Here is a 23,977-nt window from a genome sequence, read left to right on the forward strand (position 1 = left end):
CCCAGTACCAGCGGCCTCTTGATGCGGATTAAAAAAAAATCAATTTCATGTAACTGCTTCCTCTATTGATAAATATCAAAGAATTTTTTTTTCGATTGTATCATTCTTCTTCGTCTTGTTGATAAATAGCTGCGATTTGGAAAAGGGTTCTAAGATTGAGCCAAGAGGAACTCCTTAAAAATAACACTTAAAAATTACCTGCTTCCTCATTTGTTGATGATTATTTTTTTTCTTTTGTTTATTTTGCAAAACTCCTTAAAACTATTACCGTATTTTCCAGACCATAAGCCGCTACTTTTTTCCTCGATTTCAAACCATGCGACTAATACAACAGTGCGGCGTTTCTGTGGATTTTTCTTTTATCGGCAGGGGCGTGCTCGTTTTGTACATGCAGCAAACAATTTTTTTTCAACATAGAAAACGGTGGCCTATAGCCTGGTGCAGTTTGTATATCATTTTTTTATTTATTTTTTTCCCAAAAAGAGTTGCTGCAGCTTATATGCGGGTGCGATTTATAATCCGGAAAATATCGCGATCGTGTGCTTGCGCTTTATGATGAATATCTTTATAGATTTATAAAGTTGTTCACATTCAACTTTGAAGAGTGAAAAATTATTCTTTTGTCAATTTTGGCCTTGACACCAAAAAATGGCACCCGGACACCGAATCACTTAGATGGAAGACCAGAAAATAAACTCTTTAATACAAGAACATAAATGCATGTCAGTATAGTGGTTTGAGTGAATTTTTAAATTGCAGCATGACGCCTTTGGATTTAAGTGTGTGTACCATAGTTACACTCCCACACAAGCATTATTAGTTGCTTCAATGTAAATGGAAACAAAAATGAAACAATCAGGAAAACACGGTAACCACAACTGGTCCGAAAGTGCATACGCAATTAAATTTCTACTTTTAACTAAAGCTACAAAGATACTGACTGATTGCTTCTAATCAAACCTTTGAGGCAGGCTTATTTGCTTGTAAACGAAACCAAAAAAATAAATAGCAGGCATCCATGCCTTCTTACATAAAATAGCAAAATAAATTATTACGCGCGGCTGTCTAAATTTGAGGCTTTACAATGGCAAACCTTTCGAGACAAAGACAGACAAACCCTTTCTACGGTGAAATGCAGCACGATGAACAGAGCGGACCAAAAATATGCTCATACCCAAGCTATTGGATTCAGTTTTTTTTTTTTTTTTTTTTTTTGGGGTGTAGTCTTGTACGCAACACTTTGGAATGCTTCAAAGAGAGTGGGAAGAAGTCTGTGGCTGTTTTCTCTCAGAGGCAAAGCTGCTCGGTGTCGTCGTCCTTCGTCGCGGGGATCTCGTGAATGACCCCGTGGGCGCCCTCTCTCGTCTGCCCCAGGGATGACGCGATGACGTCGACGGCCAGGGCGCCCGTGGCCTCCACGGCTGCCCGGGTCGCCCCCACCACGGGGTTCACTTCCACCAGGTCCATCACCGACAGCAGACCTGCACAAAGACGACAGGTTCCGAGAGTTGGACGCTAGAAGTGCAACAAAGCATCTGGTCTTAGTCACCGGGGAAGAACGGATGCTTCGACTTTTCGGTTTCAGGCCACCTTCTCGAGCTTCACTCGGGTTTTCATTCTCACGTATGACCGTGATGACTTATACCTGACTAGGAGCCTCCAGAATAATTCCCTGCCGTGGATTCGCACACTCGCGTTCACACTTGGTCCTCCAGCCTGTTTGAAGTCTGTGAGGCATGTGGAATAGATGCCAAAGCCAGCTCAGCTGGTCATGACTGCTCCAAGTGCCTCCCGGATGACTAAGGATGAACCCAGACACCCTCGTGTCCTCAAGCATGTCATGACTCAAATTCAAGACCGTTACATCGCACCGTTGAGACAAAAACTGGAGTAGATACACATGCCACCTTACCTCATTCACTACCAGCTGAGTAAAATTTTTTTTTTTTTTTTTGAAATGGATCTTTGACGTCTTTAGCCGTCAATGGCTGGAAATGAGTTCATTGGTGCTGGTTACTTTTGGATGGTATCCTTACATTACGGAAAGACTTTCTATACTTTTTGTCATGACTTTTTTGTCGTCGTTGCTCCTGTGGAGGGTAGCTCATACTGCTGAAGACAAGAAATTCCTTGTGTGCTTTGCAAACTCGGCCAGTAAAAGTGATTGTGATTCTGGATGACTGACCTCCCAGATATCCTTATATCCAGGAAGATGGAGTAGATGCCTCTCAGGGCCGACAACTTTTATGAATAAGGCCGTTGGGTCGAGGCAGTACCGAGATCGCGGCCAGAGGGTGGGGGGCTGACCGGTAACAAAGGGTCAAGTGCCCAGCTTTGTGTACCGATATTGGCGTACCTGTGTTGTGAATTTCCTCTGTGATGTAGATGCCCTCCCTGTAGGTCAACCCGCCGTTCACCGGCGTCCCCGTAGCGGGAGCCAGAGATGGGTCGAATGCGTCAATGTCAAAGCTCAAGTGGATGGGTCTTTGTTTTCTGTTGGGGAAGGGGAAAGGTGTTTTGAAGACCCGTCTTGGATTACCGGACTATAAGGTGTTACTTTTTTCCTAGATTTTGAACCATGCAGCTAATACGGCTAATTTTTATTTTTGGTAAGGAATATTTGAAATAAGACAAATGGGTATAATCTTCAAGCCTTTTTTTATTATTGTTTTTCATTTCACAAAGAAATGTAGAAAAAAAATCATTTAATTAAAATTTGTATTATAAACTATAGTACCGTATTTTCCGGACGATAAGCCGCTACTTTTTTCCTCGATTTTTGAACCATGCGGCTAATACAATGATGCGGCTTTTTTTTTTGTGGAATTTTCTTTCGCCAGTAGGGGCGCTCAATAGTTCCGAAAATACGCTAAATAAATCTTGATTTATTTATTTTTTCTCTTGGGTCTGTTTTAATTAGCAAAGTAGTTGCCGTGTTAAAAGGCACCGTTTTAACAATCTGTTTATGTCCCTTTATGTGCATTCACAGTACAAAATTGTTCTGTACATGCAGTAAAGCAACAAATTTTTTTCAACATAGAAAAGCGCGGCTTATAGCCCGGTGCAGCTTTTATTTTATTTTATTTTATTTTTTTATTATTAATTTTTTGAGCTGTTGCGGCTTATAAAAAGGTGCGCTTTATGGTCCGCAAATGACAGGATTTCAGTCAAGCCAGTCACGTTGAGTGTTACCTTGCCAGCAAGTGATCGAGAGCGACTTCTGTGACCCTCTGAATGCCGAGTCTGTCGATATCCCGCATGGTGAAATACTGGATTCCCAAGTTCTTCAGGATGTGGCTTTGAAACACACAAGATGTCATAAACCACAACGATAAAGTATTTATACTTTGTTGCCTGGGTCGACCGTTCAACTTACTACTCGCCGGGGTCCACATCCCGAAGTCCGATATACACCAGGTCCCTGCAGGCGAGGAATGGCTTCACCCAAGAGAACCCCGGGAGATCTGGCACCTGCGTTGGACATGCAGAAACAGGTGAGTCTGACTTGAAGCGGCCGTAGATGAGTCGTCTTCTACATTCTGAACTTGACAACGCCTCACCTTGTCTTGCAGCTCTTTGAGCATGAACGCCACTGGCTGCCCGTGGAGGTTCCCCGACGGCGACGTCATGGGCGTGTTCACATCGGCGTGCGCGTCAACCCAGATGACACACAGGTCAGGACACTGTTGGGCGTGGCCTGCCACCGATCCGATACCAAGACTTTGGATGAGAAGCAAATGACGACTTATAAACCGGGTAGTGGGAAGACAGATTTTTTTGTTTTAGTTTTTTTTTGTGGGTTCCGTGGTTACCTGTGGTCTCCTCCCAGCATGACCAGGGTGTGACCAGCGCCCACCGCTCTGCTCACAGCGCCCGAAAGCTTCTTTGTGGCAGCGCCCACCGTGCGAGGGAAGTTCACGTTCATGTAAGGCTCATCCATCTCCGGGTAGTGGAAATTCAGGTCGCCGAAGTCGTGTACGGCGTAATCTGAAAAAAAATTTAATAAATTATTAGCAAAATTCTTAACTAAGTGATGCTCCTCCCGTCACTTCAATCTAGCTTTTTGATTCCAAGATGGCACAAAAACATTTCTTCTATTAGACAAGATTGTCACGCTTATGCTCCATTTTATTTTGAGAGCTTAACTCATTCACTCCCATTGACGGATAAAGACGTCAAAAAGTATTTTCATTTTACCTGGTTGTGAATGAGTTAATCATGCCCATCAAATATTTTAGGTGTTCATCGTGGGATTTTTTTTTCATTTGGTTTGCGGTTTCAGCATTCGTAATTTTTGAGAATTCAACCCCGAGGCCCGTTTTACTTGGATTTTTTTTTTTTTTGTGTAGGTGTGTCAGTCATTTGTAGCTCCCATTTCATGTTCCCGCTGAGCAAAACTTAATGCGATAAGCATGTCTATCATGAGTAGGCCCACAAAAAAAAGTCTAAATTTGGCTGCCAAAGAGAGAGAAAGTATGCTATTTTGGTTTGAAATGTACACTCGAACATTTGTAAGAAAATTCAGCTCCCGAATCCTTAGCAGCATGAAATTTGGTCGCTATGTCTATCATATAATTTTTGTCTACCGCAAAAAAGCCTCACATCCAAAACAACAAGTCTGACATTTTGGTTAGAAGAACACAGCGATCTAAACGTCGCAGAGTTTTCAAATTCAAGGGCCAGCAGCCAGAACCGAGCCACCACATCGTTTTATGTGGCCCGCCGAGGCAAATCATGACAGTCAACTTCATGTTTTCTTGCTAAAATACCAAAAATTGCAAATTGTCTTTTTGAAAAAAAAATTACATTGGATTGATAAATATCAAAGATTTTTTCAAAATTTGCTTCGAGGATTGTATCGTTCTTCCTCTTGTTGATAAATAGCTGCAGTTTGGAAAAGGGTTCTAAGATTGAGCCAAGAGGAACTCCATAAAAATAACACTTTTTTTTATTAATTACCCTCTTTCTCGTTTGTCGATGATTATGATTTTTTTTCTTTTATTTTGCTAAACTCCTTAAAACTATTTACCGTATTTTCCGGAATATAACCCGCTACGTTTTTCCTCGATTTTGAACCATGCGGCTAAAACAACGCTGCGGCTTTTCTGTGGATTTTTCTTTCACCACTAGGGGCGTTCACAGTACAAATCGTTCTGTACACGCAGTTAACAACTCATTTTTTTCCAACATAGAAAACTGCGGCTTATAGTCTGGTGCAGCTTTTTTTTCCCTCCCCAAATGGTTGCTGTGGCTTATATGCAGGTGCGCCTTATAGTCCGGAAAATGTGGTAATTTGATTTTGGGAACATCGACATATTGTATTTTTTTTTTATCATCAACCCCTCTTTTAAAATAAACTGTAAAATAGTAGAACAATTGTTAACTTGCTTCTGATTTCAAGACTAGTTATCCAAGAATGTCTTGCGTAGATATGATGATATCAGGCCATCATATATTTTTATTGGTTCACAGTCATAACGGCGCTTCAAGGGCAGCCATAACTATGATGTGGCCCGTGACAAAAAAATGTTTGGCACCTCTGTCGTAGAGATTTTGCCCGATTTCTACTCAATTTGAACCGCGTTTTCTAGGCAGAAGGTTACAGAAGGCTTTTGAGTGCTCCCATTCCACAAGCCCGATAAGCCTCACCGCCTTTGTGCGAGTACTGACTCATCAGACCGGTATAGCGTACATTCCTTATGCAGCACCAGCCACTCGCCCACTTCGACTCGCGAGGTTGGATTTCAGTCTATAGGCAGTTTGCGGCAAAGCAGCACATTCTCCGACCCGATGGCTGTCGAGGTAATACTTGGGAGTTCAGATGGGCAACGCGAGCCCATATGACAGTGTAGTCTTACACGCTGCTCTGAGTGCAAGCATGTGGCCCGTTACCTTGAGCAGGCACGACGGAAATAGACTGAAAGACAATTCTCAAGTGTTCCTTTGATTACGTAACGTTGCAGCTGTGAAGAGTGCCCTCATGGTGGCTACGAGCTTTGAATGCACACCGGACCTCAATAAATGTCGGGTGTGTCGTCCACCTGAATAAATCAGGATATGGTGATCGATAAGACCACCGCGATGTGTACCGCATACAGAAAAGATGTGGCATTTGTATTGCTGATGCTTACAGTTGAAATTTGGAGAGAGCGTGAGAAAAGATAAAACATTTAAACAGTGCCTCAGAAAGACAAGAGGAGTTGAATAAAATGTATTTAAACATTTAAACAATACAGCCATACATTTAAAATTGGATATATTATGCAATTGTGAAATAAAATCAATTAATGAAAGTTAATTTTTTTGATCCAAAAATTCCACACCACCAAACAAGACATCTAGCTCCAGTAGATGCCAAAATTTGAAATGATTGCATAAAATAAATATTTTTAATTTTCAAAAAAATGTAAATACTTAATCTAATTAAAATTGCTCAAAACTTAAAAACTGTTTATTTTTAGCACATCATATCAGAACAAAACACTGTGCACAAGTTCCAACTGGGCCTGGAAAACCAACCTAGAGTGCTTGTCAGGAGAACTAAATGTACTGTGGAATATATATAATATATATATATATATATATATATATATATATATATATATATATATATATGTATATATATATGTATATATCGCAGACAAGTTCACAGAAGTGTACACACGAGATGTAGTCTGGATTTTATTGAGAGTAATTATAGCAAACCGCACTTGTACTGCCATTTGTAACTCACATCTGATTCCACAGGAAACATTTGGTTTTCGTTCACTAATTATTACGCAATAAAAAAAAAAATGCTGGGTTGTTTTACAAACTGTGCTTTTGGATCCAATGTACTTGTCGAAGTATTTTTAACTACCGCAACATTTTACTTTTACTTCAGTGCTAGTGTTAAGAAGAAACTACTTTTACCTCGTTACGCTGAGCTTCATTCCATTTGCAACAGTGAATTTTTTTCCATCTATTACTGCTTGCACAAAGTATATATTTTTTTGTTTGCTTGAGAGAGTCTTCCACCTCGGGTGCGATCAAGTGATGTTATCTCTGCCTTAAGCGTTTCATGAGTGTAAACAGAATTTTGCCAGCAGAGTTTTCCATGAATGAATTTACAAATGCATTTTATTCGTTACAAGTCAAGCGATACTGTTGTACAATATCTGATTTTAGATTTTTTTTTAAAATAAAGCCGTTCAATGTAGAACTGTTGTTAAGCCACAGCGCTAGAGACTTGAACCATTGCACATTCAACAACAATGGGTAAAAACTAAACATTTTCATGAGTGAAATATGCCAAGAAATTAGTGACCAGGTTATCACTATAGCTGCGGTTAAAAATAATTCTGATAATTCTATTACCAAGATTCTCATGACTAGCCACAACGAGGAGTTTCTCCATCGGGTGCTTTTCCCGATGCAACACACCAATTTCTATTCCAGGCTTATAACATATCGTCAAGTCTTGAAATAATATCATATGTTGACAAAGAATATTGCCATCTTATGACACTGGTCACGTCCGCTAAAGTCGGCTACTTACTCAGTAGTTAAACAGATCATTCAATTCTACCGCAGGAATGGAATTATTAATAAATATATTATAATTGGTATTTGCTTCAGTTTTTCTTGTTTTCCATTTAATTTAGGAATAATTGTTTTAAAAAGCTCACCATGTGGCGTAAAGTGTCAACCGCATACGTCTTGATTGGGATTTGAACCTCAACCCTACCGTCCAAATTGAGTGTTGTTACTCACTGAGCTATGCAGAATTGCTTTCAGAACAACCTTGAAACCAATCAGCTGAGTGATAAAAAATAAAATGATCAAATCTCAAAATTCACATTTTTTTAGTGTACAGCAGATACGACATCTGCAAATGACACGAAGGGCATTTTTCCTTGGCAACATAACTGCAGCAGATTTTTGAAACGATAATTGTGGATAATAATAATAGTTAGAAAGTAGTTACGGATATATAATAGGTTATTTTGGACGAGGCATCATCGAATTGCAGATACCCCCATCCTTACTCTGTAGTTCTGATCCGCATGTTAAATCGGGCTACATTCTTTTTGGGCCCCAGGCCATAAATCGCTTTTATGACGTTTTTGTGCGCGGTAGAGTGGGGCGTGTTGCGACACCACATCGAACAAGTTGCAGAAAACAAAACAAAAAAAAATAAGGCACATTATGTTCTCTTGCAGACTGCGGATTAGTAAAAGAGGGAAGGGTGCACTTCATTGTCTGCAGTTTCTGAGCATGCGCATTGTAAACACGTGGGGATGGGTCGCCATTGCGGTTTATTGAACATGAAAACGAATAATAGATTACGTGAAGAGGAAAAAAAGATATTGTAAGGAGAGGGATAGTCTTTGTGCGGGTGAATTTAAAATATATACGCGCGTGTATGAATACCCTGGTGAGATAACTGTTCTAATCTGGTTATGTAACGCCGGTACACACCTAAACCGGAGAGCCGCTCGATGAGCCCCGCATCTCTGATGATTTTAGGCCCGTGTTCCACGCCTCTTCTTTTCTGGACACCATAAAACACATCAAGTATGATTAATAAATGTGTCATTCCCTCCTTTGCCAGTTAAATAATAGACTCATACTATGTTATTGTTTTGTTTTATCTCACCTGTCCTCGTGAGAAGGGAGCCCCCAGCACGGCCACCGATTGGGCTCGGCTAGGCTGCCCGCCTGCGAGCGCCCGAGTCCGGGCAAGTCTTAGCAAATGTCCCCTGAGAGCCATGGTTCTTCTCTCCTCTCTTGAGTCCCCGCCGTGCGTCTGATGAAAGACCGGCGCGATGTTGCTTCTTAGGATGCCAAACGTGACCGTCCCGTTACAAGTTCCGGTTCGAAGGAAGCCTACAGCAGCTACTTAATATTCATGAGAAGAAACTTCAGGCGGAAGAAACTCAGAGCCGTCTTGGGTTCTTTGTCGTTTCCAATGGCGTTTGCTGGTTCTATTCCGAACACGCGTCAAAGGCGCTGTGACTTTGGTCCACACTCTGAGCGCGCACTTCTTCATTCCACAGCCGGACGTCAGCCCGTGACACACCTTCACGGCGGCCAATGAGACGCGGCGAAATGAGTGGGTTCGGGTTAGTGGGCGTGGTCTATTCAGAAGCAGAAGGGACCGAATGGTGCGTGATCAGAGTGGTGTTGAAGATGGAAATTTCCACGGACGCGCGCAGCCGAGCGCATTGATAGAGTTGTTTACTTCATGACATCTGTTCCAAGAGCAGCTTTTCATCACGTGCCGGTCGAAAACATCGGAACACTTTTTACAAAACAAGCAAACGCCTGTTGCTTCACCATCACGCGCGCACGGACAGCAGCAGAATGTTTACTTTATATAATGTCAAGTTCCATTTGAAAATAGTTTTGCCCACTAGTTTATTACTATCCACTATGAAGGTGCTCGCCCTTCAGCAATTCATTACTTAGAACAACACTTTTGCCACTGAAGGCCGTTTCGCAACCTTTATTTACCCATGGTTGGTTTTGACATCTGAAAAATCTTGGGCCCACAATCAAACGAAAATGTCACCAAAAGTGACAGCTGACATTTCGCAGTTTTTTGGCTTTGATTTGCGAGCGTAAATTTGAGACACGTGCGCTTCAACAGTGAACTCAAATCAACTCGCTTAATAAGTACCACATTGGAAAAGAATGAACAATTCTCCCCAAAAGATGCCACGCCCGATATTAGAGTATTGTCAAACTAAACATAAAACAAAGCTAATTACACATATTTCATTTTAAACAACTACATAGATTTGCCTCACGAGGATGCGTTTAGTTCAATGCTAACATATAATGGGATATGCCATTTAGATGCTAACGGTTAGCATCGATAGTCATGATTTTAGAAGCGACAGAAATTTGAGCACAAATGGTGGCGCAACACGTACACCGATAATATGACAATACTCAGAGGTATGTTTTCTTTATCCTCTACGTAAAATGACTAATGTTACAACATTTTACTGGGGCAGTAAGCTTGTAGTACAAGATGAGTCATCGTTTGTCTGCATGATTTTGTTATACTGCCTCCCGGTGGCCAAGGTGGGTACACCAAGAGGAGCAGCTTAGTGAACTGGATTGCAGCCGTTAAATCATGATGTACAAACGGTTTCATTCTTGACATTCTTTTTAATTGTCCTTACTGTATGTTTCATAAAGTATAATAATATAGAGTGATGTTTTTTTTAAAAAATAAAATCATTTGAAAAGGAGACGCAAGAGAAAATAGAATGCAATTTTCGAATTACAAAGGCTGCCGTTTTAGGGGCAAAAACTGCTTCGTTTCAGTCATATTTTATTGATTTGTACAGCGTCTAGACGAGCTCAGTGCATAAGAAGTGCAATCACGTTTACATGACATTGTTTTATTTATTTATTGTTGCAGGAAGGTTGGTTGACAAGTTCGCAAGACGCCCTGGCCAAAAGGCAACATGAGAAAACGTTACATAAAAGTGATAAGAGCATAAAACATGAAAAGGTCAAGTGATAAAGCCACAGAATTATTGTTCTTATTTGATTTATGACTTGTTTATGCCACACTTGTTTGATAGACATTTGTGGAATTGTAGTGAGTGCTTAAAAGGCTGCGAGTCAAAGAGGTTAGTAAATTAATGACTAATAGATGTAGATCAATAAACTGGCGTCCACATAAAGTCATCTTTCATTTGCCTTCATTTTAGCGTAAGACTGACCTACAGGACGAAAACATTGTATTGTGTAATGGGGGTTATCGTTTGATATCGTAAAACCGTTTTTTTTTTTAAACTTGTGTTTGTAAAAGGGGACATTGGAAAAATAATTGCGTATTGAAGCACAATCTCAATATTGAGGTAAAAATACATACACCAAAGCTAGATAAAAAATTGGGCTTTTGGTAGCAGTGAATTCAACTCAACTTTACAACAAGCATCAGTTTGACAGAGAGTGACTAATTCATCAAAAAAAGACAAGACAAGCCAGGTTTACTTATATAAGCACATTTCATACACAAGGTACTTCCCGCTATGTAACAAAATTTGAAGGCAAAATAATTTAATATTTAGAAATAGAATAATTTTTAAGACACTTGAAAGTGAATTAAATTATTAAAAAGTAGTTTGCTAAAATTCCTAAAAGAACATACGTGCAGGAACATTTTTGGGGAAAAGATTACGATACAAACTAGGAAAAATATTTTTATTCGTATGTGGGAAACAACACATAGTTTTAACCCCGATTTTAAAGCATTTAAACTTGTTGCTTATGTCACTTCTGTTGGAAACTTATTGTATCTATGTGCAGCATAACAACCAAATGATGCTTCACCATATTTGCTTCAAACCATGGGTTCCACTAATTGCCCCGAGTCTGCCGACCTCACAACCCTACTGGGTTTACATAGCCGATCCTTCTCCATTTTTTTAACCTCGCGGCCACCGTAGTATGATTGTCATTCAATGCGTTTCCTACTCCCGCCTGCGAGACCCCGCTGAGGGCATGACTGCTCCCTCATGTTCACCGTTTTCCCATGATCCTCTTCGTGAAGAAAAAGGCTCCTTCTATTTTCTTGTGTTGCAGAAGAGTACCGGTGTCATTACAAACGCAAAAGCCGCACTCGCGATACGCTTTATTCCTTGTGTACGTTTAATGGGCTTGGGTTCGGCCCAACGCACACCGTTGCCGGCTCGTCCCTTTTAAACCTCCTTTTATAGGTGAGTAACTCGGACCATTAGCTTCCCTCTTGCTAACGCCAGCTAGCAAGGCCACGGAGCTAACACGAGCTATGCATGCTAAAGCTAACTAGCACACTTCTAACATGGCCGGCCGCGGTTTTTTGTCGTCTTTTTGTGACAGAAGCGCCATGTTCTACTAAAATAAAACTATCTCTTACTGTATTGACGCTAAAATAAGTAGTTGAAGTGCATTTGAGAGCGAGCTGTCGTTGAACTGTAATATCGTCTTTTCGTCACAGGTTCCTCCTGTTGCCCCTCACGATGTCGTTCCCTCCTCCGCTTAACCGCCAGCCGCTGAGCATCCCCCAGCTGCCCCCCGGCATCCCCCCACCCCAGTTCGGCACCTTCGGCCCGCCCGTCCCACCAGGTATCCAGTTTGCAGCGTGTTGAAACAATTTTTAGATCCGCAGACACTCTTGGAAGTGTCTTTGTCTGAAGTGAGCGTTTCCAACCTTTATTGAGCCGCGGCGCCCATCTCAGATGAGAAAACTGTCATGGAACACCAGTCATCCAAAAATGTCACAAAAAAGTATGAATAATACATAATGATGAGCTCATCCGTTTACTTACTAATTGAGGTACGTCGTGTAAGATCTGGGCGTGTTTAATTGAACAGAAAGCTTATATTACGATGGGTTGAGTCATTTATTTGTTCAGGTTTAATAATAAAAAAAAAAAGTCAAGACAGTTTTTCAGAAAAAAAAGACTTGACAGCTTGTCAAGCCTGCGACCTTTTTTAGATGACAAACATATTTCAGCAAAGAAAATCTTTGATTCTACATGCTAGGGCTCCATAATATTTGGAAACATGCAATAAGCATGCACATTTGACATGTACCAAAATAAATTACATTTTTATTTAATGAAAGGGGTATTTTTTTTCATTCCCCTAGTTGATGTCCAAATATTGGGTTGGGATTTGCAATTAAGTTTGCATCTGTCTGGTCAAAGTCAGTTAAAATCATTAAATTCCATAAAAAAATCTTTGCATGTCTTTGCGATAGGTTTTTATATACCCTTCAGTATTATTTTCCATTGCACTCTCTTATTTATCTAATTTATATATTTGTCTGTATTATTGTTGTATTGCACTGGAGAGGGGAGCTCTCTAATCTCGTTGCACTCTTGAGTACAATGACAATAAAGGGATTTCTAATTCTAATTCTAGGCATTTTGCATCTCGTTTGAAGACACATTTTTATTCTTTAGCTTTCGGCTCAACATAAGTCTGTCGCTGTTTTGCTGTTCTTCTGGTATTTATTGTATATGTGTTTACATTACAGCATATGGAATGCACTTTGTCACAGCTCCTGCTGTCGTGAAATGCGCCATACAATTAAAGTTGTATTTTCAAATCAGTTTAATAATTACTACACATCGACAGACACATCTATCTTTGTTAGTCCTTGTCCTGTGTTTTTTGAGGGCACCAGTTCTAAATTGTCTGGCTGCTCTGTATCCAAACTAAATGGTCAGTGACCCATTTATTTTTAATTAAAAAAACAACAACAAAAAAAATCGCTTTCTGAGTGTCTTATGTACCCATTTTTATTTATTTTTTTCTATTTCAGGTACTCCCATGATACCAGTTCACATGGGTGTCGTGACCCCCTCTCCCTCAGTGAGTCACAGCAGACCTATGCTTTTGTAAATTACATTACATTCCGTGGTTGTTTTGCTTTCTGTTTACATTTTGTTTGTTTTGGGCAGGTTCTTGTCCCAACCACAGTTTCTGTTGCGCAGAAGCCGATGCTCCCAAACAAGATCAACTTCCGAGCCAAGGAGCCCGAGGACGGTCCCACCACCACCGTGTTTGTGGGCAACATCTCAGAGAAGGCCTCCGACATGCTGGTCAGACAGCTGCTGGCGGTGAGTTCGGAGCAGAAACGTGGAAACTTTATTCAAGCTATGTGAGCACCATTTTTTTGAGAAAAAGGTACTCACAAAAGAGCTCTGTTTGCAAAGTTTAGTGTCTTTTTTAAAAATTTTCTGAAGTCGTTCTCTTGATTTGCTTCTTTGTTTGGGATCATTGTCCCATTGATTTGAGCATCAATGGTCAGACAAGGTGGCCTCAAGTCCTTCTGTGAAATATCTTGATGAACTGAATTAATTTTTTTCCATTGAAGAAAGCAAGCTGTCCAGGCTCTGCGTTAGCAAAGCACGTCCCAAACAATGCTGCTCCCTCTCTCCGCCATGCTTTCTGTTTGGGATGAAAGTTCGACGTCAGTGTGCTGTGCCATTTTTACTCTACAACATGGCGTTGTGTGTTTCACACAACCATCCATACACTTCTGTAACTTCTTCTGTCATTGAATAATTTGTCATGCGGTGACATGCAGTTCTCTTCGGTGGACTTCAAACCTGCAGCAATCTTTATTTTTTCATTTTTTGGGGGGGGACAGTAAAAGCTTCTTCCTTGGTCTTTTCCCATAAACCTCATTCTTGTTTAATGTTTTACTTCTGGGACTTTTGTCGACAGCTGTTGGCATGTGCCAGAGATTTCTGTAAATATTCTGCTTCCGCTCTCGGTTTAATATTATCTTGACCTTTTTTTTTTTTCGCTTTCTGCACTGTAGTCTTGGTCATTTTTACATGATGGCCACTCGTGGCAAGAAGCAACGGTGTTGAACTTTATGGGCAATTTGTCTCACAACGGACTGATGAAACGACCCACAGTGTCGTGATTGGGGATGCTTGCCTTTCAGTGTTTTTAAATACCACTGAACTGTACTTAACAAATATTGTACTGGATCGAAAAAGATGAAACCCCTGTGAATTATATTGTTTGAACACTGAACTTCGGTGTTGTGCATACTATTAGAGAGAGCCCCCCTATCAGCATTTTTTCGCTTACTACACTTAAGCGGGTCACTGCTTTAGTGGGTACCGACCTTAGTCGCCATGTGCGACATCTATTTAAAGGCCACCTTGACGCAGACGCCTTTTTTCCCATGACGCTGCTGTTCACACATGGACGTTAGCCTGTTTGTAAGCGACGGCTAACTAAAACGCCATCGTAACAATTGCTCCGATTAAACACAGCATGATTCATATTTATATTATGTGCAGATGGTGTCTTGCGTGGTGATTCGCATTCCAATAAGCATGCAGAATTTATAGTTGTACTTCACAAAATCTAATAGTTGGCATGCCCCAGAAGATGTGTGGTTGATCCACAAAGTTGTATGCCCAACATGAGTGCAGTATTTCGCCAAATAGTGGTCGTCGCTCACATAGATGCCATGACCCTAATTAAGACAAGTTAATCACCGTCAAATAGACGACTCCCTTTTCCCTCCAGGAATAGAGAGTAGGATTAATCACCTCAGTAGAGAGACGCTCCTGTTCTCACATCCGACGTTCGACTATTTGAACATTTGTAACCAAAACAGCAGCACGTAAATGGTCTCAAGCGTCTAATCACAGTATGAGAGGTTAAGATCTAAATTCTTAGAGGAAAAAAATAAACAAAATTTGGATGAAGAAATTAAATTTGTCATTATTTTTCACACGGGCCAATAACAAGGAAGATTAAATCATAGGAATAATAATTGTCATTTTGTTGTCTTTTCCAGAAATGTGGTATAGTGCTAAGCTGGAAGCGAGTACAAGGTGCCTCTGGGAAACTTCAAGGTAAAAAAAAAACCGCAGTGAGCGCATAGTGGCCTTACTCAAGTGGAGTGTTGAACTTGTATTTCCTTCGTTCTTCCACTAGCCTTTGGCTTCTGCGAGTACAAAGAGCCCGAATCGACGCTGCGATCCCTGCGACTGCTGCACGAGCTGATGCTGGGTGACAAGAAGCTACTTGTCAAAGTGGACGCCAAGACCAAGGCGCAGCTGGATGAGTGGAAGGCCAAAAAAAAGAGCGCCAATGGCGTACGCGCAGCAATCTTCCACGCCAAGGATACTTCACAGCTATTCGCTAAAAAACGACTCACTGGGTTTTTTTTTTTTTTTTTTTTTTCCTTTCCTCCCTTCCCCAGGGAGCGAGCGGCGATGGTAAGAATGAGGACGAGGACGAGGTGCTGGACGAAGAGACGCTGCAGCGCGACCAGGCGGCAAAGGGCGCCATCGAAGTGCTCATCCGTGAGTATTCCAGCGAACTCAACGCCACCTCTGCGGACGGCAACGGGCAACTTCGCAAGAAGAGAAAAGACAAGAAAGATGAGGTATCGACCACATAATGGGCAAGATTTCGTAGGCCTTTGCCGCTCACTCTTTGGGTGTTTTTTTTTGTTTTTGTGTGATTTGACAGGACGACATTAACGCCATGGAGCTGGAAGATGACAAGAGGGACTTGATTTCCAGAGAGATCAGCAAATTCCGTGATACACACAAGGTGACCTGCCATAGCTGCATTTATTAGACACTTACAGACGTATTTATCAGAAATGAAATTAGTCAGTAAATATTCTAAAAGGAATAGTTAATAAAAAATGCAGCTATTTTTAATTTAATTTTTTTGTCTTGACGTGTTCTACGTAAAATGCCTGCAAGGCTGGAAATTGACATTCTACATCACTTCTTTCACTAAGAAATTGGAGGAGGAGAAAGGCAAGAAGGAGAAAGAGCGACAGGAGCTGGAGAAGGAGCGGCGAGAGAAGGACAAAGAGCGGGAGCGCGAACGGGAGCGCCGCGATAGGGAGAAAGAGAAGGAACGGGAGCGCGACAAGGAGCGCGAGCGGGATCGGGAACGCGAGCGCGACCGGGACAGAGAGCGGGAACGCGAGCGGGACCGGGAACGGGAAAGGACGAGGGAGCGCGAGCGCGAGAGGGAGAAGAGTCGAGACATCAGCGAAGCCCGCAGCCACTCCAGGTCAGCTTTTTTGGGTCGAAAGCAAAGGTGGCCAAATGTTTTCCTCTGAGGGCATTTTACAGAAAAATCGAAGGATGTTAGAGGGCCCCTTTGGAATTACATGCAATGAAAACACGGATGCTCAGAACTTTGAGGCAATTCTGCACACCACTCTTCCTCCATGCTGCCCAACTTTCATATTCTTCAACTTGATTAAACACGCTAACATGCTAAAACCAATCCATCATGCCTTTATGCCTTTTTGTAATGTTTATTATGGTTAAAACTGCCACATCGCACTGTCATTTAAGATTTTTCTGAATTAGGTCGGCGTGAGTACCAAAGTGGGTATTTATTTATTTATTTTTTTAATTGTGGATGAATTTGGATCGGCACTGATTCACGTGAAACTAAAAGAAGGAAGTAGAACAAACCATTTCTGCTTCTAAAATATATTTCTTTTCCCTCACTGAGCCCTCAACCATTTTTTTCCCCCATTGTTATGTGTCAGATGTTATTTTTAGTACATGTCACCGTCTGCTATAGAAATGGACAGTGTGCCACTAAAAGGCACTTAGGCCATACTTGGCAACCCTTTGTGTTAATTTGTCTTTTTATATTGGTGTATTCGGTTTATTGTATGCAGAGAGAGGACCAGAGATGACAAAAAACGGGACCGTGACGAAGATGAGGAGGACGTGTACGAACGCCGGAGGCTGGAGAGGAGACTCCGAGATAAGGAGGCCGCCTATCAGGAGGTATTTAAAAAAAAAAAAAAAAAGTTATATTTTTTAAAATGGACTTATTCTCCATGGAAAGACCTTAAACTGAGGCTTCAATTAAATTTCTTCACAAACTGCCTTCAAAAAGTCTCCAATATGGACAATCCATTTGGTTTTACTAATTCTTGACAACTAAAAATACACAAATCCATGTAGTCTTGAAAATTGTCATAAAACGTAAGTCTTAAAAGTCTACATGTTCCACATAGTGCCTTCAAAAAGTCTTAGAGATAAGAAGTCATGACAATGGACATTCCAAATGAAATTCTTACATAAAGTCCTAAAAATCCAAGTAGGCTACATAAATTGCCTTCAAAAGGTCTTAAATCGACATTCCACGGAAACACACACACACACAAACGCATTTACACACTAAGTGCACGATGGAAATCAACATGACTTCAAATAATCCAGTCATAAGTGCAAGGCTCACTCGCAAAATGTAGTTAATTTCATGATAATCGTACCATCGCGCCTCTCTCCGTTTATTCCTGCCAGCAACCTCTTTGCACAATTGAAACAAAGCCTTCAAATGATGCACCGAGTTAGTGCGTTAATGTTAAGTCTTTGTTTTCCCTCCGGAAGCGGCTGAAAAACTGGGAACTGCGGGAGAGGAAGAAGTCTCGCGACTACAGCAAGGAAATGGAGCGGGACGACGAGCGCAGCCGCGAGACTGTAAGACAAACGCAGTATTTTAACTGGTTAATTGTCTGATCTAAGAGTAATTGTTTGTCGACAGATGAAAGAAGCCAAAAGACTAAAAGAATTCCTTGAAGACTATGACGACGACCGGGATGATCCCAAATACTACAGGTTGGTGCCTTTTTTGTAATAGATTTTACATGTTGGGCTTTTTTTTTTCTCTATCTCACCTCCTTCCAATGTCCTCCCTGCAGGGGCAGTGCTCTGCAAAAGCGCCTCCGTGACCGGGAAAAGGAGATCGAGATGGATGAGCGCGACCGCAAGAGGGAGAAGGAGGAGCTTGAAGAGATCCGGCAGAGGCTCCTGGCCGAGGGTCACCCTGACCCGGACGCCGAAATGCAAAGGGTGAGTTTGTCCTGGAAGTTGAGCTGGCTCATATGGATGGCCTCGAAATACAACTGCAACGTTTATTTTTCACCAAAATCGGATTTTCTTTTTCTTCGGGCATCTGAGTCAGTTCTCCGGATACCAAACAAGCGTTGAAACCGGCAGGTATTTTTTCAGAGAAATAATACAGAATTAAATACAGACTTTTTTTCTTGTACACACAAGCCTTCATAAATTAGTTGGGCCTGACCGGTGTGTGTTTTTATTTTATTTTATTTTTTTTAAATCAATTTCGTTATCTGGCAGAATAAAATTCGGATAATAATCAGCTGATTAATTTTAAAGGGTGGCCAACATATTTGTGGCTTGGAAGCATATCCAGTATTTCAGGTGTACATTTACCAAGATGTGAATAAATTATTTATACAGAAATTGACTCATGCAGTTCATCTCAGCGGTTGCCTTCCAATGGACTCTTTTTACATGCAAAATAATGTGAAAATGATTCGGCTTGTGTTGTACGTTTCTGAGCATTTTTATTTATTTATTTTTTTAAACATTCGTAAGAGTGGTCAGAAAAGTCACAAATTTCAATCTATATGACAAAACTGCTGGTGCTTTTGTATCCTAGCTCCACTTTGCTGACAGTACAACAAGCGGACGTCAGTGAAACTCGCTTTAAACCACTGTGCAAAATAAAACTGAGAAAATTTATGAATTAACCTGCAAGCCATGTCTTGAAGGGACAGCTCCTTGCCTCAAGTTTCCAACCTTAAAGTGGTTCACTGTGTGCAGATGGAGGAGGAGGCAGAGCGCAGACGGAAGCCTCCTCTAAAGCTGGAACCCGAGGAGAAAGTCAAGCAGGAGAAAAAGGAGCGAGAGTCCCACCGGGATTCACACCGAGATTCCCATAGAGAGTCCCATAGAGAATCACACAGAGAATCTCACAAAGAGTCACACGGAGAGTCCCACCGGGAGCGAGAGAAGAGGACCTCGGCAAAGCCCGCCGAGCCCACGCCTCGAGACCCTCCGCCACATTCGGAAGAAGACGAAGAGGACGAGGTGGAGCGGCGGCTGCGGCGAAGGAGGCGTGAGGAGGAAGAGGAGCAGGCGCAGCAGCAGCAAGAGCAGGAGGAGGACGAGGAACAACAACCACAGCAGCAACAGCATGTGGCCCACAATGGTGGGGACTCACCTGAGGCTAGGCTGCACCTCAAAGCCCTCATGCGACCAATCAACACCGCTCCCTCTGTGTCCTCTGCCAGCGGGAATGCCACGCCCAACACGCCTGGCATGGACTCCCCGCGAGGCATCATCATTCCAGGCGAGCGAACGCCTGAGGTGCAGCCTCTTGACGAGCACCGGCCCAAGATTGGCCTCAGTCTCAAGCTAGGTGGGTCAAGCAGAAAACTAAAACCTCCCTCTTCACAGATGGAAGACTTGAGTCACATGACTTGGCTCGAGTCAGACCAATTTTAGGATTTGGGACTAGCTTCGGTGATATCTAACCGAAGAATTAAGTTTGACTTGGTAGTCATCAGACCTGACTTGGACCAGCCACACACTGAATGGTGCCGGGTGTCTTTTGCCACCGGTCAGCTCGTAGGCTGTACACGTGCTGCTAGTGGCTTGCTGTTGTCGCGTGTGTTCCCTGTGGAACGTTTTTCTCCTATGGAGGGGTCCCACGGTTGTCTTGAGTGCAGTTACCCAACCTGGTTGGTCGTTGGCCGGGGGTGCCGCAAGTCCGCCCGCATCTGTCGATTCGGGGATTGTATATGGCGTACCTCGCGAGCTGAAGGTTGGGGCTATTCCGTGCTGTTAAGCACCGCCCCCGGGCAGTTATTCGAGACTCATCGAACCGAAGTTACATAGCTGTCGTTTTAGTTCAGGTTTTATTAGTTTGTTTTTTTCCCCTCAATGTTTGGCCTATTTGTCAAGTGGGAAATTAAAACAAGGCTTCAAGTGTTGCGTAATCAAGTAAACTTAACCACGGCCTTTCTTCTAAAATGAACCCAGAAAGCTTTTGCATGATAGTAATTGACAAAAAGAAAGATGTTTGCTATGATAGTTGCAGGAAATTTTCTATATGTAAAAGGTAGTTTCAGTTTGTTTTTTTTTTTTCCCAAAGAATATTTGGTTAGCGTTTTTTTTTTTTTTCCCATTTTGGATTTAGTTAATTTTTCTTTTCAACTATAACAACCTTCTTAGGCACGTGTGAAATTATAATCACCGGAACGTCTTGTCAAGCAAGATACTGTATACTTTCTTAGTGCAGCTTGGTGGCGAAAGATCATAAGATTCGTAAATTTTCATTGGCCGACGCTGTGAGTCTTTTTACCTGCGATTCAGAATATGAACCGCAGAAAAACCACTTGTGGAGCGATCGTCCACTCCTAAAAACTAGTCGCAGAACCCTTGGCACTGTGTGACTATTCATTCTTGGTGCCTAGCGAGCGGCGGGTAATTTGGTGCTGGGTAACACTTGAGTCTTCAACTTGCTTGTGACTTACTCCCTTTTCTCTGCCCTTTGTTCACATTTAAGCACTTTCTTCTCGTCTAGGTGCTACTAACAGCCCCAGCCAGCTGCACGCCGCCAAGCGCAAGAAGTTGGCGGCCGCGGACAGCATCTTTAACAAGTTCAACGACGACGAGGAGGCCGACGAGCAGCCGCGCAAGAGGAAGCTCGTGCCGCTGGACTACGGCGACGACGACAAGAGCTTGGGCCTCGACGGCGCTGACATGTCGGGCGCCAAAGGCGGCGTCAACACTGAGGAGAAGCGCAAGAACATCCGCAGCCTCATCGAGAAGATCCCCACGGCCCGCCCCGAGCTCTTCACCTACCCGTTGGACTGGTCCATGGTTGATTCGGTATATTAGACACAATCTATTTGCAACCCATATTTAGTTAGGAAGATGAGTAACCAGTTGACGCTTGTCATCACGGCAGACTCTGATGGATCGCCGGATTAAACCGTGGATCAACAAGAAAATCATTGAATACATCGGCGAGGAGGAAGCAACGCTGGTTGATTTCGTCTGTTCAAAGGTATGAAATTGTCCTGTCATGCAGTGCGGTGGGTTTGTTTGTCGTGCTGAAACGCGGTAGAAAATAAGATGGGATAAGACAGGCAGTAAAGCTCTAGCATATCCTCTGAGAAACTCTAATTGCCGAGTACAAATTTGGACAAGATGGAATAGGGATGAATGATTTTGAATACATAATAATTTAAAAAAAAAAAGTGATTTAATGGTATTATTTTTCAAGGTTCCCATCCCATGTATTTTTAGACCACAAATCAGTAAATTAATCTCTATTACAATATCGCATTCATCCTGGATAAACGTTTTGCCCTTGTAGGTTGGACTTACTGATTTGCGGTCATACACCTTCACGAAATTCTACCAAACTAGTGTGTAACATAAATCACTAAATCATGAATCTGATTACAATAATCCAATAAATGTCTTATATGTATCATATTACATGACGATAGGTAGACACTGCACATTTATCTCGACTAAGAGTGGAACGAAAACCACGGAAAATCTTCTTTTTTTTTTATCTAAGAGATGCAAGTGCATCGAACCAAATTTTTACAATGCAGAAAATGCATTCAAATGTATGTAAATAACCCAAAAAAAAAATCAATGCATCAAAACCTCGAACTGAGCTGTACCCGATCGAATCATAATACCGGTGCTATTTGAAAATTGGGTTCTACAACATTGCAATGTCGATTTAAATTTGATTAATAGTTCAGCCCTGGGATGAAACAAGACAGGAGTATGGCACGGCTTTACCCTGTGAGTGAGGGATATGATGAGTAAGAAATAGGATATTATAGAAGTAAAACAATGCTACACTCTTTGAGGCGGGAAGGGAAGAAGACAGACTGTATCATGGCAGCTATTTACATGGGAAACCCCAGACAGTTTCTTTGACTGTGACTTGGCAGCTCATGGTAGCGCTTGGCTGTGCTCGAGTTACGGGGGGAGCAGTGGCTGATTTGCATGAGACAGGAAAATGCATAGGTCTAAAATGACATTTAATTTGATTGCTTTTGTTCCGTCTCGACAGGTGATGGCACACAGCACTCCTCAGGGTATTCTGGATGACGTCGCCATGGTAAGTCCAAAAGATTTTAGACAACTTTTTTTTTTTTTAATTATTATTATTATTTCATTCTCTAAAACGTGTTTTTGTGTGTTCAGGTTCTCGACGAGGAAGCGGAAGTGTTTATTGTAAAAATGTGGCGGTTGTTAATATTTGAAACGGAATTCAAGAAGATCGGACTGGCAAAATAAAACCATTTCCCCGGACCGCTTAGCGCAGTGTCCCAGCTCGCCAACGCGGAAAGAAATGACGACATCACGATATTGCATGAAGAAACCTTAAGTTGTATTTTTATTGAGGTTTAAAAAAACAAAACAAAACACCCCCCCCCTCCAAAAAAAAAAAAACAAAACCAAAAAAAAAACAACAAGGCAATTGTATTTCCCCATCTGTTCTCCAGTAAATCAGTCATGGTGAAGCACTGCTTAGCTGTTATCTAATAAATACTGTAAGTTTTTTTTAAAGGATATTCTCTCTTTTTGTATATGGAGTCCTCGGCTTAAGACGGAATTCCCGTCCTGTCATAATCCAAATTTGTTAAATATTTGTCATTTGAAAAAAAAAAAAAAAATCGGAACATGCTATAGTCAATCGCTAACCTACTTAACTCGTTAGCGCAATATTCAGTTGCGTTTAGAACAATTTTTGTAAAAAAAACACTGGCCAGGAACAAATGTAGCTTTATAATAAAAACTTCTGTTCTCTTTTATGATGTAAGTCGCAGGTTTGTGTGACACTCACAGCTGTTTATGAAAAATAATCTTACCTTATTTTAGGTCACAGGTGGTAAACTCAAGGCCCACGGGCTAGGTGAGGCCTGCCAAATCATTTTGCGGCCCACTAAAGCAAATCAATTGTCGACGTAATGTTTCTTGCTGAATGAATTTAATTTTGGCCAAAAATAAGATGACGCAGCACCTCGCAGTTTTCAATGACATCATCCTTTTTATCTAACATTAACACGTGCGAGTCGCACTATGATGCGAGTGACCCAAGTGTGTAACTAGTTTCACTGATATTATAGCCCAGGGTGCTACGTTCACCACCCGTAAAAGTAGCAATAATACCAATCAACATTTTTTTGCGCTGATTATGAATTTGGCCTTTTTTCAGGTTTTCGTAATCTATTTCGTAATATTTATGAAGCGTTAGGTTCCACAACAGGTGGATTTTTTTTTTCTTTCAGAAACATAGCTATAAATGACAACACAGTAACATCCATGTTGCGCGAGCTTTTATAGGTCAAACTTGAAAACTTAATGAAAATATCTAAATAATCACATGTGCTACGGGAACTTTTTTTTTTTTTTTTTTAATTGGCGTCAAAAATACATTTACGGACACAAAGCTACATTTGATTAAAATGTAACTGTCCTTCACACAAAAAAACAAACACCATTTTAACGATGCATGTCCGTAGCTGTGTATTCACATACATCGACTGGAGTACACGGAGACAAATTTTCATTCCCCACAAAAGCTTGATCGTCAGCCCGAATGCTTCTTAAAGGACAAG

The 23,977-nt window shown here is 41.6% G+C and overlaps 2 protein-coding genes across 3 annotated transcripts; one reads left to right on the forward strand and one right to left on the reverse strand.

Moving 5' to 3' along the window:
- Positions 1–681: 681 nt before the first annotated feature.
- Positions 682–9,053, reverse strand: arg2 (arginase 2). The gene is made up of 8 exons (XM_088312472.1): positions 8,639–9,053; positions 8,461–8,533; positions 3,813–3,987; positions 3,561–3,720; positions 3,377–3,471; positions 3,193–3,297; positions 2,357–2,493; positions 682–1,481 (listed from the first exon to the last, which is right to left on the reverse strand). The coding sequence occupies exons 1-8, from the start codon at positions 8,750–8,752 to the stop codon at positions 1,288–1,290; spliced, it is 1,053 nt and encodes a 350-aa protein (XP_088168598.1). The 5' UTR covers positions 8,753–9,053; the 3' UTR covers positions 682–1,287.
- A 2,421-nt stretch (positions 9,054–11,474) lies between these two features.
- rbm25a (RNA binding motif protein 25a) lies at positions 11,475–22,928 on the forward strand. 2 transcript variants are annotated; one of them, XM_088312485.1, is made up of 18 exons: positions 11,475–11,720; positions 11,981–12,108; positions 13,313–13,362; positions 13,452–13,610; positions 15,317–15,374; positions 15,457–15,617; positions 15,725–15,910; positions 15,997–16,080; positions 16,277–16,557; positions 17,183–17,294; positions 17,904–17,993; positions 18,058–18,131; positions 18,215–18,365; positions 19,143–19,740; positions 20,908–21,215; positions 21,295–21,393; positions 22,426–22,473; positions 22,560–22,928. In XM_088312485.1, exons 2-18 carry the CDS (start codon positions 12,003–12,005, stop codon positions 22,650–22,652), a joined length of 2,658 nt encoding a protein of 885 aa, XP_088168611.1. In that variant the 5' UTR covers positions 11,475–11,720; positions 11,981–12,002; the 3' UTR covers positions 22,653–22,928. The 2 variants fall into 2 exon arrangements, with proteins under 2 accessions (XP_088168611.1, XP_088168622.1); XM_088312496.1 differs by lacking the exons at positions 11,475–11,720; positions 13,313–13,362 and having other exon boundaries at positions 13,485–13,610.
- The last annotated feature ends 1,049 nt before the right edge of the window (positions 22,929–23,977 follow it).

Source organism: Idiotropiscis lumnitzeri, chromosome 1 (assembly GCF_059441095.1).
Source record: "Idiotropiscis lumnitzeri isolate Australia: NSW breed Sydney's pygmy pipehorse chromosome 1, RoL_Ilum_1.0, whole genome shotgun sequence".
Taxonomy (NCBI): Eukaryota; Metazoa; Chordata; class Actinopteri; order Syngnathiformes; family Syngnathidae; genus Idiotropiscis; species Idiotropiscis lumnitzeri.